The sequence below is a fragment of the Dermacentor andersoni genome, chromosome 6 (genome assembly GCF_023375885.2).
Source record: "Dermacentor andersoni chromosome 6, qqDerAnde1_hic_scaffold, whole genome shotgun sequence".
Taxonomy (NCBI): Eukaryota; Metazoa; Arthropoda; class Arachnida; order Ixodida; family Ixodidae; genus Dermacentor; species Dermacentor andersoni.
In genome coordinates, this window is record NC_092819.1 from 28,187,493 (window position 1) to 28,206,728 (window position 19,236).

The following is a 19,236-nucleotide window of genomic DNA, read 5'->3' on the forward strand; positions in this document are numbered from 1 at the left end:
TGATATCGTAAAAAATACAATTTTATTCATTGCAAACACCTTCAAAAGTGAGCATGTGTTTTACAATATGTTGGCAGTTAAAAATATAGGTGGGAATGTGACATTTTACTATATGCATCACACGAAAGCACATGAAATGGTGCCACAACCATTCGCTTATGGGGAACCGGGCTTTATGAATTGAACACATTTTAATGAAGAGCAAAGACTTCCTTTTGAAATAAAAGTCATGATGGGACAAATGTGTGTGTGCACAAAATACATGCGCCAATAAAATGGTTAATGCATCCAGTCTAATTCCCCTTTCTTAGCACAAGGGAGTTGGCTAAGTGCCCCATACCTTTTTCAAATCAACTACACAAGAAGGTGCATGCTAATGCAACAATCAACCAGCTGAATATATTTCCCATTCTCAAAAGGTATTTAGGGCAACATAAATGTCAGTATGAGCTCACAACATTAATTCCCACTCAACAAACTCCCTTGAATCATACATGTGGAAAAGGGAATGTTCTGCGTGTTCAAACAAACCCACTAAATAACACTTCCGAGCACTAATAGTTTGTACTAGGAGTTATCAAAAAATAGCAAATTTTGGGCCTCTTATGACCTATATCTTTTTCTTCATTTTATTTTGCCAGCAGTTATTTTCTAGTCATATGACCTCAGCAGGACTCCATAGCATTGAACATAATAATTCACGTAACTACAATGTGTTAGATAACTTGACCTCAATGGCACAAAACTATGTGAACAAGATACTGTAGAAACTTATTAATGGTGTGACTTACAGGGCAAAAATGTGCAAAACTTGCAGAGTCCCACATGCTTCTGTCTTTTAAATAGGGAGCATCAGCATGACCAGATACTTTGATACCCCAAGTGAAGCATCAGCTTTTTGTGAATCCAGTCCTAATGGCTTTATGCAACCAAACGTCAAAACACATTTGCTGCAACTGACCGCGCAAAGTGGCTGCCGGGAATTTCTACTTTGACAATCAGATCAGCGGCTTTGAGACGGGGGCAGATAGCCAGTTAGAAGCTGTGGGCTTGAATGCAGATGCCAAATGAGGAGCTTCGGGAGTAAAGGAGGCCAGCTGCTACACTATTCAGTAAAATTAGAGCACCATCAATATGGCGAAAAATCTATGAGTCACAAAGAATTACGAAGAGTTCAGGCAATTAAAATTATTGTTTTTAATCCACACAATAAACCACATATAATTTGTAATCTCAGAAGACATTTCTCCCCTTCTCATCTACGCTTTTTGTTGCTCCTTTGGGTGTGCAAAAAATCAGCAGACTTCAGTGATTCCTCCGGCTCTGAACTCTATCACTGCGACAACAGCAATATTTCACAACAAACACAGCCATACTCTCAAGAACAACTTCTTTGTGATGTACACAATGTCATTTTTGTTTCCTACAGTACTGTCTGCTGTGGCCTCCGAAATACATATGCAGATGCTGCTACTCTGGCAGTCAGTAAAACCCACAGATCCCTGCACAAGTTGCCATTTTCCAAGTGCAGATGTTCAAACAAAGCCCAGTGGTTAGTGTGACCGGCTCCCAACTGCACATTGCCACAGAGGCATCTTCCATCCACAAGCATTATAGGACATAACCTTCATCTTTGATACGGTGCTGGGTATACGTCTCACAATGTTCATCTACTGGATGGGGATAGTGTATTTCAGCATAGCTTGCGAGAGATGTGTATAAGCATAAAAATTGAATGAGAACAAAGTCGTGACCTTTGTGGTAGATAAACACAAACATTCTAAGAGCCTACACGTTGGATGAAGGTAAACACAATTGTATGCATTGCCCTCAGCTGCAAAACATTTACTTATCTGCTTCACTAAAGCGTTCCTTTACATAAATTCCAACATCTGCATTAGATCTGCATGTTTATTTATATGATCTTTCTGCTATAAGCTCAGATGCAACTCCTGCTTCTCTCCGATGTGTCTTCTCTGCAGGCACCCACTAACAGCGCTTCTCGCATCAACTGACATGACCAGTTTGGGCCATGAGCCAAATGAATGCACATTGTCCATTTTTTGTGCCCCAACCACATCCCTGGACAACCGCAGAAACAACACTCAAAGGGCTTTACCTGTTTGTCTCCTTAAAAATATTACACGCGAGTCAAATTTTATGTCTTTCAATGAATTTAGCACCAGACATATCACAAATTTATATTGTCTTCATTTTGTTTGTATTTTTTCATGTAGTATATATAAAAAGATCAATTATGCAGCAATTTGTCTACAGTAAAGCTCATCACAACATATTCTCAAGATATCCACCTATTGCCTCATATGGCCAAAAAGGCACTTTTACGAGGAATATACTACAGAACTGACAAGATGAACACTGGCAGCAATTTATTGTGTACACGTTGTACACATAGAAGAAAATAATATAGGGAAAACTCCAAACATTATCTCGTAATGTCAAAATATAAGAAAATTAAACACGCAGTGCCTCAAGTTTAAAACTGCACGCAAGTTGAAACTGACAGTGCTGTTTGTAGTTCAGATCTTCAGGCTGTTATTTAAAGGCATAATGTTAGATTTTCGTAACTCTCATATTTTTTTCATGGAATGAAGACCCAGGATCTTGGACAAAATACTCACTAGCCTCGGAGCACCCTAAATAATTTTAAATAACAGCTCTTTTACAGCAATATTCCATTTCATTTGTCAGGGAGTTACAGTGTCATGAAGTCATCGATCACACGGAAGCAGGACACTGCGACATTTTGACTTGCTCCAGCACGCTTTATTGTCTGCTATGGTGCTACATCGGTGCTCACAGCAAGTAGCAGCATAGGAGATAATTGAGTATACTGCATCGAATGTCAAGACGTCACAATGTCCTGCTCTCACGCGAGCACATTCTGCATTATGACGTCACGACAGAGTTATCTCCGGGAAACCGAAACTGACTATAGAAAAGCTATTATTTATTTATTTATTTAATTATTTATTTAATAATTTATTTATTAGGTTAAATTATTCAGGGCACTCTAAGGCTTGCCAGTTTTCTTTTTCTGGGGTTTAGAGGATGGCGAGTTTCATTTAATGCAAAAAAAGAATGAGTCAGAAATTGGTTTTAAGTGTGCTATCTTGTAAAGAGCAAAACCAAGAAAAGCAAGTAAGTAAAAGCCAAGTAAATATGATCTTCTTTCACTTATGAACTGTATGAACATCCTTTATTATTATTCCCCTTCTCATTATGACTATGCAAGAAAGAGATTCAGAGCTGAACATTGCATGTGCAAATGCTTGCCGACCTCATTCTGGCTGTGACAACATGCAGAGACACCCATTTACCTACTAAGTGCAACTCAAAGGATTTCAGGTCACAAAATCAGTGCGGTGTCAACCACTACAACATCTCCAACAGTCTAGGCATCGCTCCAGAATTTAAAACCTCATAATTTAATCAATTTATAAATGCTTGCATGACTGAGTAAACTCCATTGCAGTCAACCTCCTGCAGAGTCTTGCTAAATTATGTCTGTTGCTATTGAAAAGGCATTATCGAGAAGGAAATTCTGTACGAATAGAATTACGAATACGAATACGAATACGAATTCTGTACGAAGCCAGCAATAGAGGAGAGTCTCAAGTTCATGTCAGTCACCAGGCGGTGTATGCAACCCATAGTTTCTACAGACCCCAACGTGATGAGTTTCTCAGATGGGGACAGGTGCTCAATGCAAGGAGAAATTATAGTGAGAGTTAGTAAACACTCAAGAGCGCCATACAGGCCACATTCAACAGCATCATGCATTCATATGGCCTGCAGGCAGGTGCATCTGTTTAAAACCCTAATATATTCATAAACCTATGCTCCACCAACTAGACCATAATCTCATTGGCACCAGTATGCACTGTCGAGAAAATACTGCCAGCAAGGAACGCAGCAGATGCCAGAAAATGAAGCACCCAAAGAAAAATTAAAGGGGCCCTGAAACACTTTTTGAACATAGTAAAAAAATGTTGCCGATCTGTTAACAAGGCTCCTGTGAACATGTGAGCCAAATATTATTGCACTGAATGCAGCAGGGAGTTTGCAATACCATGTCAAAAACAGTGAATGGTCGCTTACTTTTGCATCTGCAATGTCATCATCGAAAGCAGCTGGCAGATACTATTGGCCGATTTCGTGATCACGAGGACATTCTCAGTAATACATAATTGCTAATTTTTGAGCTAAATAAATGAAGAGTATTTGTCTGCAATCTCAAAAAGACAGAAAAATCATTTCATCTTTACATTACACGTAGCTGCATCTGCCGTGCTTGGCCTCCGACATGGCAGCAGCGTTGTGCGTAGCATAGTCTATCGTGGCTGCCATGGCATGCCGCAACAAGCACTTTTGCCACCATGACACTCAACTTTTGGCCAAGGCTTTTTTGCTCTCATAGCTTCTCCGCTATGTAGCTTCCAGTATGCTAGGAGAAACGAAAAGGAAGAGAAAGCCAAGTATCGGTGCGATAACCTCAGTTATTGTAGAAGGATGTGAATATGTTTTTCAGCATAAGATTCGTGGGATGACATACTTTAATAGTGAGGCTAAAACACATTAACGGGCTAGCTGGTTAGAATCCATGATAGAATGTATAAGTACGACTGAACGAGGACGTAGAAAGAAACAGGTACACAGAGACAGCACTGAGGCCAATCTATTAGCTAGAAAAATGGTTCAAAGCCCCTTTAAGTGTCAAACAACACTCGGTAGTAACGAGCAAGAAGACTATGGGGATCTGAGAGGCTTGAAATTTGTTAGTTATAGCTATATGAAGAAAACGGACGATAAAGACGGATAAAGCACACAAAAGTTGGTTGTTGGTTTAATTGAAGTATAGAAATAATAGAGAAAAGGGAAATGCAAGTGGACAAAAAGACAACTTGCCACAAGCAGGAGCCGAACCCACATCTCCTACATTACACATGTGGTGCTTTACCAGGTCAGCTACTGTGGCAGCCATCCTCCCCTCCACTTTCACAGGTATTCATGTGTGTGCAGGATTAGCCCTGGAAGTGTCAGCCGTGACACTGACTATGCGACCAAAAAAGCTGCTAGAGTGACACGATGCTTATAGGTAAACAAAACAAAAAGCACACCGGGAAGTAAGCATAAAAGAATAACACAAGAACATGTGTCCGTATGAAATGTAAAATAATCACTCGGAGCCTCGCTTTAACGTTACACACAATTTTGTAACTATGCTGAATCAAACAAAAACTTTACGCCACCACCAACACAAAAAAAAAAAACGCTTTTCTATGAGAATGGACACTACATAAAAACAAAACCACCGTAAAACAATGTGACTTACAAACAAGAGCTCTTACCGAGAACTCTGACCAAACTCTCTTCAAACACCAAGCAAAGCATACTTGGCATCTTTCTGTGAATTCTTGGAATAAAGAACACAAAATATTTAAGATATAAAACTTCCAAAAGTACAGATAAAAGTATGTTTTTAGATTAATCTACAACACATTTGCATAGAAGCTGAAAATGTTTAAGCTTTAAAGACCCATTTTCTTCGTCACCATAATGCCACCTTCTTTTAACAGAATAGGAGCATCACATTATTTTCTCATATTTCATTATTTACAATCTATTTATAAAGTAGTACATTTTATATGCAGTGCACTTTCACCTGATAACTAATTTTCAGGTTTCATTTGGTTAAAGCAGTACTGACAGAATTTTTTTTTTCTTCCTTGGATAGATGCCAACCCAATAATTACACTATGGAGCCTCAGTTCCTAAAGAGCACAACAAATAATTAGTCATGCGACTTATTTATGCAACCAGTTCAAAACACAACCATGTGCAGCGCAGATTCGTATGTGAAAAAGATACGATTCACATCACCAAAACTTTGTGGCGGTCTCATGGTATCAGGCACCACTGACAAATACACATGCCCTATGAACATGCCACCGAAAGCAGAGTCCATTCAGCACCGGGTGGGATAAGAAGGCAAAGCAAGTTCCCCTGCATTTCGAAGAGAAATGCATAATTGGTAAAGCCAATTTGGCAGCTTTCGGCAACACAACTACCATTCCGGGCTGACTGGCACGCTCTTGTGCTGTTTGCGATGATAACAGAACACCACCTCCACTTTAGGTGACGTGAATTGTATTTTTTTTTTATTATTTTTGTTCAAAGCACGCTGCATTTGGTGCTCATTTTGAATGGGTAGCATAGGAGGTGCTGCAATTAATTACGTATCTGCGGTGCAGTCAAGGAATTAAGGCTTCATTCCATACTTCAGGAGTCGACAGCTGCCTAAAAAAGTGGGCCGCAATGTTTTCGTGTCAGCATTCCTTTAAGCAACAGTTATACACTTCTGATATTCACGCTCATTAAACGCTCAAATACTCAAACCTACACATAACAATTAGTGAGAAATATCAGTAAATAAAATCCGTTATGTCTGTGTTCGATAGGGCTCGCAACGTTTGACATATGTACCATCTTGCAGAAGTTTTCTGTAGAGCGCAATGTACCGGGCAACATTCCTGGTTTTGGGGACAAGAAAATCAGAGGAGAAGGTCAGCTTGTCCTTCAGTGATGGCCGCAGCTGTGGTATCTGCAGGTTTCGCAAGAAGGCTATCACAAAGGAGTAGCAGTTGTGCTCCGTTTCATTGTATCTAGAATGAAAAGAATGACATAATGGGCATCCGATTGATCGAAAGGGGGCTTGTATGCAATGGCGTAGAGTAACATGTGAGGCACCCCACATTAGAGTGAAATCCACATGCTTTAGCCCCTCATTAATTTGGTACAACACAATATTTTTTTCTGGTTCACAAAAAATACAAGCCATGTAGTGATCATCACTACCTTTGGTGTATAAGTACAATGATTAAGTTAATATAGAAAAATAAATAGTTGCATTTTAAGTGTGATTGTTACTTCAGTACTTTATTAATAGATTCCTAAGGCTTCTTATGGCAAAGCTCATCATGATATTTAAAGATAAAAGTTGAAGAAAATGTATCGAACAAGAAGCTAATACAGTGATATGACTGACTGCTCACAACAGCCCAGCCGCCAAAGAGTTAAGAAAGCAAAGTTGTGCACCGTGCAGGCTTACATTTGCACTGGTTTCCCTAAATGAGCGAGCAAACAGTTCCACACACAATGTCACAAATCTGTGGGTGCAACTACCAAAAACGAGACTTGTAGGATGGCGAATCAGAAAGTCTTGCCCCTATTTCTTTGTAGCCAAATTATGGCAGTAAACGCGAAGCCAACATATCAATTCCCAGGAGTCGACTTTTCTTGGACCGGCACGGCCTTATCTGCCAGTAGCTCTGTGGCACAGTGCTGCTGTCAGTTGTTGAAGGTAGCGGTTGTGCTTCACACATTCATGGTGTACAAGCAACGAAGTGTGACTTGTTTTCAACAGAGCAAGAGACAAACACCCATCAACATCCAGAGGGAAATGCAGTCCACGTATGGGGAAAGGTGTCTCGCTTTGAGAAGTGTGAGGTGGTGGTGTTGTTAGATCGCAATTTGTATCCTTCACGACAATGTGAAGCCACATGTGGCAATCAGTGCACTGACAAGCTCCAGTTCTTTCAATGGGAGAGTCTGGACCATCCACCATCCAGTCTGGACCTCGCCCCTTGTGATTTCCACGTTTTCGGTTCACTGAAGAAGTTTCTCGCAGGACAGAGATTCACGTGCAACGATGAAGCCAAGACAGCAGTCCAACAGTGGTTCCACAGTCAGCCGGACAAATTCTGCCGCAGGGACATCTCAAATTTAGTGCTGTGATGGGACAAATGTCTGAACCAGTGTGGGCACTATGTGGAAAAATAGTTTAAGGTACGTAGAATAGTATGTATATCTGTAATTACCTGTATGTACCTTGTTTTGGCTAACAAAATATAGGGGCAAAGACTTTCTGATTTGCCTTTGAAGCTATGCATAAGCTTTAGAACATACTTCATCAATCACAACTGATTCCCATAACAACAAAAACTACCCAAGGGGAAAAAACACCAAATGGAAATACAGGTGCTAAAAATCACAAGTAAACAAATACATCATTGCATTTAAGGCCATTGCTAGTCAATACACAAAATATTACTAGCATAAGCCAACATACCGCTTGCTGTCCCAGGCATCCTGGCTTTCAGTAACGGATAAAGTGTAATCCCAGAATTCATGCCAGGCTGTTCCCTCATCTGTAATGACTGGCACAGCAATGCACTGTGACCACATGGGTTGTTTGGCAACTTTGAGCCCTTCCTTGTCATACTCGTGCACTTGACCTAATAAAGACAAATGAAGGCAAACATGCGAGTGCTACTGTAAGTTCAGCTCTCTATAAATTTGTTTACTCACTAAGTCGTCTACAACATCGCCTATATATCGTTCAGTGGCCTTTAAGGCAACGCCGCGGCATCCATACATGCCCTATGAACAACTGCAAGAAGGCTAAGATGCACGAGAACCCCGTAACAACACAGCCATCGATCAGGCATGCGACACCACAATTAATGCTCGTGATCAAGAACCCCGAATCGGCGATGCTATCTGGTGCGTACTTTTAACGGGCAACGTCAACGTCACTTATCATCGAGGAAGTTAGTTTGGCAGAGCTGTAGCTGGGGCGTATCAATTTTATTACCATTGGAGTCCGTCACTCCCGTGTGCAGGTCCAGTGAGCTCGAATGCAGACTGCAAAGAAAGGTTGAGGTGACAATAAGAGGATTCACTTTCTTTTTTAGCCTACAACAAGCCAGTAAGCATGCAAACTATCCACAAATATGCCTCCCTGCTCCCTCCACAAACCACGAAGCCCACACACTGAGCGGAGAATACGGGCTGAAGCCACGTAAATAGAATTTAACTCTTCGGGGAGCCATAAAGCACAGCGCGCAAGTGCGACAACAAAGCGCGCACAGGAAACACAAAGTCACACAAAAATAGGGCGTTACACTTACTGCAGAAAGTCGCCTTTCGACGGCTTGATCACAACACAGCACGGAGATTTCTGCGTGTTTCTGAAAGGATACGGTATCCTGAACGGAGGCACTCGCAGTTCGGCGTTTTCGAGCTCCAGGCCACAAATCGGACAACACTTAGGCAGCCGCAGACACAAAACGTTGGCACGCTTCTCGCAGTGCTGGAAACACAAGATCGCTAGATCTTGGTCGTCCATGGTTTCACCGGTTTGCACAGCGAGCCTTCATGCACAATCTGTCACGATGTCACTTCCATGCGACGGCTCAAGTGGGTTAAGAGCACAACAGTCTGCCGCTGGGCCAAGTTCTGGGTCGCAGGCAAATACGCTTCAGCTCACTTTCCGCCATCGAAAAAGTGGCACAGGAAGATGCGGTAACGGGAGCCAGTTTATCCTGTTACGAACTTCGAAGGTAGCCGTAATCGCAATATTGTTGGGCGAGCGAGTTTGTTGTGCATATGGTGCTGCCATCTACAAGGTCTCGTTGACACTACTCAGGAATGCACATGACCTCGTACATAACAAAAGCAACTTGAACTAAAACAGACCGGATCAAACCTGGAATTAATTTAAACGTTGTCTTCTACATATTGCTTATTACTGGCATACTGAATAGTAATCACCTGTAGAAGGGCAATACTTGCTAAGGCGGGAAGTTCAAACATAAATTGCGTTTGAGCATCGTCTCGCGCTAATGACCGCTTTTTCTTTTGCGTTTTTTATAAAGTTTGAAGATTTGAGAAGCGTTTTCCTTCACTCATGGCTTAAATATGTGCCTCAAAGTATGGTTTATGTAGCCATTCTATAAAATATTCACGTGTCGTGGGACTCGTGGCTGCGTTCAGCGGCGTAGCAAGGCGAGGAGGGAGGGCACTGGAAACAAGGCCCTCTCCTTCCCCCATCGTCGCCCCGCCAAAGAAAAGAAACAAAAAGAAAGAAAGAAAAATTGGCTGCGTTCACGTAACGAACGGCGATTGAAATTTCCAGGCAAGCGCGAAAAAAACATAAGACCTATGAACCCCGTCCATCCTTGTCTCCTTTTTTATTTCATAATTTATTTATTGGTAATTTCGTAATTTATTTATTGGTAAAAATACAGGAAATTACATGTGTATAGTATACAAAAGGAGGTCCCATAGTCGAGGACTGTATCGGGACCTCCTGTTGAAGATACTTATGTCATGGATAAATATAAAACAAAAGCCAGGCACCGATATAAGTTGCCATGCTAAGGTATTGACAATTCTCGTAGGTAGGTGCGTCATGTTGGCCTAAGCAATGCCATGCATCATCCTCATGTACTGATCATCATGCCGGTTGGTGTAAGAATCGCTGCTGCAAGGATTCAAAAGGCACAGAAATGGCTGGTGGAATCGCGGTAGAAGTTTCAACGAAGACAGACCAAAATCGGGAGTTAGCAGTGACCTGTTACAAAGAGAGAGATAAGAAAATCAATAATGAATAAATCTGTTCCTTTCCTTTTTCTCAGTTATTAACAACAACATGCCATTCGCACTCTTGCCTTTCACACTCATTTCAAACCAATCCTCAAGTGGGCTGCATAAGCGACCCACAGAAAGTCTAGAGCTTAGTCCAGATGATAAAAGCGTTTTTTTTTTTTTTTCTGTAAGTGAATTTCGGTAGTACACAAATTTGACGAACTTTAATTAAAGCATGTGGATGGGCTACACTTGTTTCAAGTTACTGACACGTTACTCAGGAAAAAAAATATTATTTGACATTTTTGCAGTCACTGCAAGGGTGACCGAACACCAATACAGCTTGCTATGAGAAGTGTTGGCCGACAAGGCATTAGTAACGTCTCGAAAATCGCAGCTTTGTTTGTTAATTCAGTGCGATGCTAATAAACTGAACAGTACGCAGCACGTGCAGCTGTCCCGTAGTCAAACTTTGTCTTGTATTAACTGGCCACGCAATATGAATCCGGGGAGGCACATTTTCATCAAATTAGCGTCATTCTGCGAAAAGCGGTGACAATAAAGTGCCTAATTCTTTAAGGAAAATTCAGCAACGCGCTAGTTGGTTAGACATAATTAAAACTGTTTGTTTGTTTGTTTGTTTGTTTGTTTGTTTGTTTGTTTGTTTGTTTGTTTGTTTGTTTGTTTGTTTGTTTGTTTGTTTGTTTGTTTGTTTGTTTGTTTGTTTGTTTTATCTATTCTTGTTTAATGTTGAAAAGTAGAACATCTGCCATCAGTGTAGGTGCACAAGAGGTCTGAAGGGGTATACGGGGTACGTGACGTATTCGCATGTACCTGAACAAGTGAAAGGCATGCGGGAATTGTGTCTTCTCCAGGTTAGTCAGGAAAACCTTTCCAGTGGGATCTTGTCGAATGTGAACCTGGCCGCCTTTGTCCACCGTGTAGGAGATGAAGTGCCCATGACCCCTCGAGTCATGGTAACCTTGTCGGCCCAGCACTATACCGTTTGGACCCGTACTCATCTCTTGGAAAGAGCTGGCCGCGAACGACCTCATGTGTGGATGCGCCAGGCTCTGGGAGGCGCACAAGGTCGTCAGGATGAGAGCCGTTAGCCAAGTACTACTCATGGTCCCACTTGCCGGCCTGCTGGTGAGAAAAATCGCGTGCGCGCACCGTGGAGTCATCCAGCATATGTGATCTAATCTCGACGCACTGCATGCGTATGCGAGAAAGAGTGGGAAAGGTTAATTATACCCAACATTTAATATATTAAGGTTTTAAAAGACAGGATCATATATAAGCAGGCTGGGATTGCGTAAGCACGTTTCATTTAGCAAATGACCAGGTCGCCGTGGAAGAACAAGCAAGCAATGAATCTGGTCTGTTTCTTTTTTTTAATGTGAAGAATATTTTGGCGCACTCAGACCAGTTTTCTTCCCGGCTGTTTAGCTACCTAGTGCCTAGCCATCTAGCTATCCCACGAAAATATGCACCGACCTCGGAGATAGTGCAATCTAAAAAATGACCTATTGACCTCGCTATGTGTCACTGGGTATGTGCCGCTCTTCAACGAACCTCTGTGACGCCAACTTGCATCACTGTCTATATGTGCCACTGGGTACGCGCGGAATTCACGGCGGCGCCGCCAGAGGGCGTAGTGTGTCCAGAGCGAAGTGCGAGAGAGGAGCCTGGCTGCAGTGCGTGCAAGCCTCATACATGACACGTTTCGCTTATTCGCATACTTGGCTGATCCTCGTAGATTAGTTCTGCTCGAACTTTACTTCTTTTTCTAACTCCCCTGTGTTGCTAGGGGTCATCAAGAGACCTCTCAGGTTCAGGTCGTACAGCTATATATAGCTAATTACTCAGGTAATGCTAGAGAGAAAGAGATAGAGGGAGATGAAGAGGAAAGGCAGGGAGGTTGACCAGGTATTGTCTCCGGTTCTCTACCTTGGGTTGGGAGATAGGGGTGAGAAAGAAGACAGAGAGGAAAGGATTTAAAAAAATTCACACACAGAGACACACGCATGAAGGGTGTTCCAGTTAGAGACGTTCACAAAGGCCGGTAGATCGAGATAATTCGAGAAAGTCCACAGGCACTTAATGGGCTCATTTTGATGACAGCGTACACAGCAAAGAGGAGTACTGCTGTCAAAAAATGGGGTTGATGCTCAACATGTTGAACACCTAAGTAATATTCTGTCAACGCAAACAGGCTACACGGACATTGCTGTGGTAGCAAGCAACTATCGAGCCCTTCCCATGACAATGAAAAGCCACGCACGAAATGTACTATCGGCGCCAAAAGTTTACAAAGCGCCGCGATCCACTGAACAGACTGATTTCTGCGTAGCGTATGTGCATGTTTTCTCCACTTGTCTGTCCGAATATATATAGTGTGGGGTTTCGCGCAATGCGAGACCTCGTGCTAAATATATGGTGGTATTCTGATACTTCGATCCTTCATCCAGTAAGACTTTTGACGCCAATAGTACGTACATTCATTGCGCACGGTATGTAAGCAAAAGCCCGGCCATTCTCTCTTGTTAAAACTGTGCTTCTCTAATTCGGAATGTAATAGGCTCAGGACCCAAAAGAGGGTTCATGTGACTAAAATGAAACATGGTGTCACTTACGTTAAGTTTGCTTGAGAAGCGCGTTTTGTCTGAGGAAGCGCGGAGACGTGGCCCAGATATCTCCTTTCCAGACAGCTACACCAGCGCCGTTCAGTGAGCTGTCTTCACAGGCTGTCTGCTCCATAATATTCGGAACAATGCAACCGCGGACAGCTGCGCCGTACAAAGCAGACACCGGCATCCTTGAATGTATATATATATATGCGACATATAATTCGCTCACACATGTTATTCTCGAAACCTTGTTGTTCAGGATCGTCTTACTCATGTCTGCACGGCGTTTACATTGTAGCGCTACGCAATTCTCCGTGCAGTCCTAGGACGAAGCCGTACCCGCGGCGCCTTCGCTCAAACAGGGAAGAGGGTGTTCAATGTTAACGCGGAGTTACCACGTGCCTGCCTACATGTGCGCTCCAGCTGGAATTGTGAATGCTTTTTTCTTGCATCGCATGTGTCTTCCAAGCATGTCCATCAACACGGCGGCGTGCCTGATTCTTTTTGTGGGGTTCTCCAGTTCCACGCACCTTGGTTTCGAAAAATGGAATGACCCAAAATGGAATAAAAGACCCATTCTAAGATAAATAAAAACAAAGGATCAACAGTCTTCTTATCTCAAGAAACCAGCGTTACGTTAACGGGTACGCCTTGCACCTGTTTGCCTCCTGTATCGGGTGATACGTACAAGGAAGCTAGGAACACTAAACGCTTAGCATATGAATTGCAGCGACGTGAAAACACCGTGTCGGATTGTGACGGAAGTTTAAGTTGACGAACTGAAGTTAAAATCGCCAACTTTTGCAATAGGACCGGCTAACCAAATCGCGGACAGATTGATGGAACTTCCTTTTCTCTCATCACTCCTTCTTTTTTTCTTTTTTTTCGACAGTGCCAGGCGGCTGGGTTGTGGAGAGTACTGCTCTGTGACGGCCCCTCACGTGCGGCTTTATTAAAGACAAAAAGGACCAGGGATGGGGGGCAGCGTACCTTGGCGAATGCGAGCCATGAACTGATATGGCCGCCTGGTGTTTCAATAACTTTGTTTAAAGGAAGGAAGTTGAAGGGTGGACGGGGGAGGAGGGGGGGGGAAGGGGGATCTCTGAAGCACAGCCGGCTCGTCCACCGAAGGATAAAGAGGCGGAAAGGGCACTTTAAAGCGGCAGCCGGCAGGGAGGCGGTGCCACGCTGGAGGCTCAGATCTCAGTCAGTACGATCTATACTCCGGGGTCGCCAGGGGTCCGCCCCTTCTTCGGGCAGGCACCCTCGGTAACCACTTGTCCCGGGACCGCCACTGTCGCCGCCGCGCCGGTGTAACAACACGCCGCTGACAACCGCAAGCGCCGAGAGCTTGGGGCTTCGAGGTGGTGTTTGAGGGGGTGCTGAGCCCCCGAGCACAATAGGGCCCGCGGTAGACCAGCAGCCGGGTTCGGTCCCTAACGAGACCGTAATCGAGCGCGCAACCAAAGCCGAACCGCAGCTGTGTCAGCACAAAGAGTGTCTCGCAGCACCTGCCGCACGTGCGTCGGGCGATGAAGGGAGCAGCGCGGCCTCCGCCGTGACTAAGCGGCGCCCCCAGTGACTCCGATGTGCGCCCAACGCCACGGCCGCGGATGTGCCGCCCCACCACCGCCGGGGCGCGTATTAGATGCGGTCGCTCCCTGCGCTGATGAAGCGGTCTTCTTTGTGCCATTTACTTTTCCATTACCAGATTCCCGGCGCGCTTCGCCGTAGGCTCGTTTCGGGCTATATAGCGTGTCCAGCGTAGGACGTGGTGCGAGCTGTCGCCTGCGGCGACGTGGCCGATACGAGGCGGTGAGAGGGGGGGGGGGGGGCGAGGCACCGAAGCACCCAATAGGGGTGTGCTACTGGGACATGACAAGGGAAGAGGAGTTGTGCCTTTTAAATCAATCAAATCGTCGCCGCAGTTGGCGGTACAATGAATGGAGTAGAACGGAATGAGAGGAACGCAGCTTCCGTGTCACGTGCACAGACGACGCGTATCTAGGTTCTTACGACGTAACTCTTTGGAAATAACGTATCATAACGGCAGGTCACTACAGTAATCACGTAAGAACTGAACTAAAACGACGTACTTATGTGAGTCATCAATAAAACGTCTTCTAAATAGCCTCTAAATGATGCTCTCCTGTAGAGAAACAGTCACCTGTGCGCACATTTGTATTCATTAAAGCGAACACCGCTACTACTCTTAGTTTTCATTATTGAGCCATTGACTTCAATAGTGTATACGTAATTATTTTTTTAGAGTGAAGGGATGAGAATAATCCAGCCGCATCAGCTCTGTACACTGTAAAATAATTTGCACCCTTAAAAGTTAACAAAGGTGTATATTTGCCAATAACTCCCACCCTTACAATCCTTTCGGGTGGAAGGGTGCGAGTTGTAGACTCATTAGATAGCTTTAATTAGGAGGTCGCAAGGCGTTAGGGCGTCCTAATCTAAAAATCTCTATTTACGCCTTTATTTATTTTCGGGGCGTTAATTATTTTACAGCCTAATTTGAACTGCCAGTAAGGCACGAGAACTGACGCTGAACTGAGATTTTTTTTCAGATACGAGCGCAATATTTATTTATTTATTTATTTATTTATTTATTTATTTATTTATTTATTTATTTATTCCCTACCGCAAGCCACTATAGGGTCCAATTAGCGGTGCAGGCACAACATGTTACAAAATGCAAAATCAGCGCAAAACACAATACCAGCAAGAATGATAGGCGAACAAATAAACAGGAAACAGAACTTTCAACGGACAAAGAGGTAATTTAGATTAAAAATTGGCAGTCTCGCAGGAAGGGCGAAGCAACAGCCGACTGCAATAGGAAGGTTTAGAGTTGCGCTTGACCTTCTCGGGTGGTGTTCTAACTACCGAGTGGTCCCGACTAAAATCCCTAGATGCTCTTTAAGCTGTTATATTTTTCTTTTATTCACTACATGCTTGGAAGAAGTACTCAAGCTATTGAACTGGGAAGGCTTAGGAGTGAGGATCAACGGCGAATACCTCAGCAACCTTCGGTTTGCAGATGGCATTATCCTGTTCAGCAGTACTGGGGCGAGTTACAATAAATTATTGAGGACCTTAACAGAGAGAGTGTGAGGGTGTGGTTGAAGATGAATATGGCAGAAAACAAAGATAATGATCAATAGCCTGTCAAGGGAACAAAAATTCATAATCGCCAGTCAGCCTCTACAGTCTGTGAAGGAGTACGTTTACCTGGGTCAATTATTCACAGGGGACCCTGATCACGAGAAGGAAATTTACGGAATAAAAATGGCTTGGAGCGCGTACGGCAGACATTGTCAGATCCTGACTGGAAGCTTACCATTATCATTGAAAAGGAAGGTGTACAATCAGTGCATTCGACCGGTGCTAACAAATGGAGCAGACACTTAGGGACTGACAAAGAAGCTTGAGAACAAGTTAAGGACCGCGCAAAAAGTGATGGAACGAAGAATGTTAGGCCGCGGCGTAACGTTAAGTGACAGAAAAAGAGCGGTGTGGATCAGAGAGCAAACGGGGATATCCGATATTCCAATTGACATTAAGAGAAAAAAATGGAGCTGGGCAAATCATGCAATGCGTCGGTTGAATAACCGGTGGACCATTAGGGTTATAGAATGGGTGCCCGAGAAGGGAAGCGCAGTCGAGGACGGCAGAAGGGTAGGTGGGGCGATGAAATTAGGAAATTCGCAGGCGCTAGTTAAAATCGGTTGGTGCAGAACAGAGGTAATTGGAGATGGCCGGGAGAGGCCTTCGTCCTGCAGTGGACATGAAAGATGATGATGATGATGATGATTATGATGATGATGATGATGATTTTTGAAAAGATCAGAAAAATATTTAGGGATATTAGGTTCGGCTAGCGCGGACGCTACACATGCGGGTGCTCCAAAATTTCTGGCTTCCTTAAAAGCTATAACACGCCGTGTAGGGCCTGTATGACATACCAAAGGCGCCACTACAACGCCCGTAAAGGGGCGCTCCAGTAGACATACATCATTTTCAAACTTGAGCAGTGACGTCGTTTTGCACTTATAATATTTATTATAGTCTAGCTGAGGGAGATTTAAGATAAAAGCCGTTCGCTGTTAATCTTATGTTTCATGACATTTGTTTGCGGGCTGCCATTCTCAAAATTCTGAGGAATAACTTAGTGATTCGAGCAACTTAGCGGTTGAATAGTATAGCATTGACATAGGGCTTAAAGATATAGCACACATATACCTAAATATATGCGAAGCTCCATGGCGACGGTGACGATGGCGGCGAAAATTCGCCTGTATATAGTGTCCATGTAGTTACTATCGCAATAAAAGAAAACCTAAGTGGTTTAAAGCGACGTAAAATCGGCAAAATCGCTAGAAAATAACGTGAACTAGCAAACACTTCAAGGGAGAGAGAGAGAAATGAGGTATAGAGAAGGCGTGAAATTAACCAGATGTGATTCGGGATCGTTACCTCGTACGTGGGAAGAAGGAAGCGAAAAAGGATAGTGTATAGGATACCGGTATGATAACTGTTAGTTTGTTTAACATCTTTTGTTATTCGAAAGGAGACCAATCCTCACCTCGCTAACGTATAAAATCTATACACGTAGGGAAAAAGAATAGAAAGGGTTAGGTTGGGGTGCGGGGTGGGGAGTAGTAAGAAGTAAAATAGGGATATGGAAGGGGGGAGGAAATGCAAGAGGACGTTCCAGTCTGGCTTTTCTTTTGGGGGGGGGGGGGGGGGCTGATTCTGCAGAATTAGGTAATTGAGGCTGCAACTTCGGGAGTATGCTACAGGATCCCGATGAGTAAATGTCTTTCATCTCTAAATTCACAAGAGTAGATGCTTGGACGTGTTGGTATTGCATTGCTAAATGTAGTAGTGTTAAACACACGTACAGAGTCGGCGCTGGACCCAACAGCGCCGCGATGTTCAGCTCCATCTCTCTGTTTGTGTGTTTCGCACTCATTTGACAGCTCATCTTGAAAGTGATTGCAGACCCAAATGTGCAACGATTTCAATTGCAAATAAAGTCGGATATACCTTGTGTTTCAATTATAAAACTATACTAGGCGGATTTTTTTTACACCTACATCACTTTTAAAATCACCTCTGGCAGATAACATAATAACTTAGCTGGTCTACTCAAAAAGGTGGACATATATGCACGATAAATAAAAATGCATAATCGACTAGTTAACAAAAAAAAAACACTAGTTAACTTTTTAATGAATTACTTTACAGCACATACTGCAACTTACGAATTGTAACGGCGATGAGTTGGCAAGGCATATCCACCAGAGGCGAATTTTCAGGATGACACCAGCTCGAGTTATTCATTTACGAAGTGTGCGACGAAATACGTGGGCGTTCCAGTTACTTTTGTGCTTAAATGTACCAAACGGCGGTTTGTTAAAAGAATAAGTGCAACAATAGTGAATTTTCACCGCAAGTCTCACGGCGTGTAATCCTTAACATTCAGTGCAATCCTTAATTCGCATAATCCTTAATATTCGTTCCAAGTGGATATGCCTTGCAAGCTTGCCGGTTGCAATTCGCAAATTGCGAAATGTGCCGGAAAGTACTTAATAGAAAAAGGATGGTAATTAGTTATTTTCCTAATTAGTGGAGTGAACATTTCAATTTCTCGCGCATGTAACGTCGACCCGCCGCTTCGAGTAATCCAACTCAAAGACTACAATTACGCCATCTACAAGAAGCGATTTTAAAGTTTCTGTATAGTCTGAAAAAAAAAAAAAAGCACCGTGTATATAGGTAATTCTTAAATATATAGCGCAGTAGAGACTGAGAGGATATCCTTCAGGGCGACATGTTATATATTAATGACTGTGAACATTGGCAACTGCGAATAAGTCGGTAAACATCCACTGAACCATTTAGTGAATTACTTCAGGGCATGCGTTGTGATGGCACACGTTGGCTCAAGGCAGGTTTACTGACCTATAAGTGAATGAATACAAAGTGCGAATTCATTCATTCGTACATCAGCGCTGCGATAGCGGTGTTCTCAAACGGCAGCTGCCTGGCGGGCAAGCACAGTGTGCTCAAGTTGGTCAGAAATTCTGCTTGTAATGATTTCCGCGATAATAAAGTGTTTTATTTTATTTTACTTTATTTT

General features: G+C 43.2%; 1 protein-coding gene across 7 annotated transcripts in view; it reads right to left on the reverse strand.

Annotated features, from left to right (window-relative positions):
- LOC126521440 (MKRN2 opposite strand protein) overlaps positions 1-19,236 on the reverse strand; it is a 27,121-nt gene continuing 7,885 nt past the window's right edge. Inside the window, exons 2-9 of one of the 7 annotated variants that reach the window (XM_055066007.2) lie at positions 13,089-13,241; positions 11,287-11,595; positions 8,994-10,438; positions 8,678-8,727; positions 8,153-8,318; positions 6,508-6,686; positions 5,357-5,437; positions 1-4,468 (exon numbers count right to left, since the gene is read on the reverse strand). In XM_055066007.2, the coding sequence (XP_054921982.1) occupies positions 4,356-4,468; positions 5,357-5,437; positions 6,508-6,686; positions 8,153-8,318; positions 8,678-8,727; positions 8,994-9,211 (807 nt within the window). In that variant the 5' untranslated portion in view covers positions 9,212-10,438; positions 11,287-11,595; positions 13,089-13,241 and the 3' untranslated portion in view covers positions 1-4,355. Of the gene's footprint in view, positions 4,469-5,343; positions 6,687-8,152; positions 8,319-8,677; positions 8,728-8,993; positions 10,439-11,286; positions 11,599-13,088; positions 13,242-19,236 lie in introns of those variants that run through there. The other 6 variants (XM_055066008.2, XM_055066013.2, XM_055066010.2 and 3 more) reach the window with 6 other exon arrangements.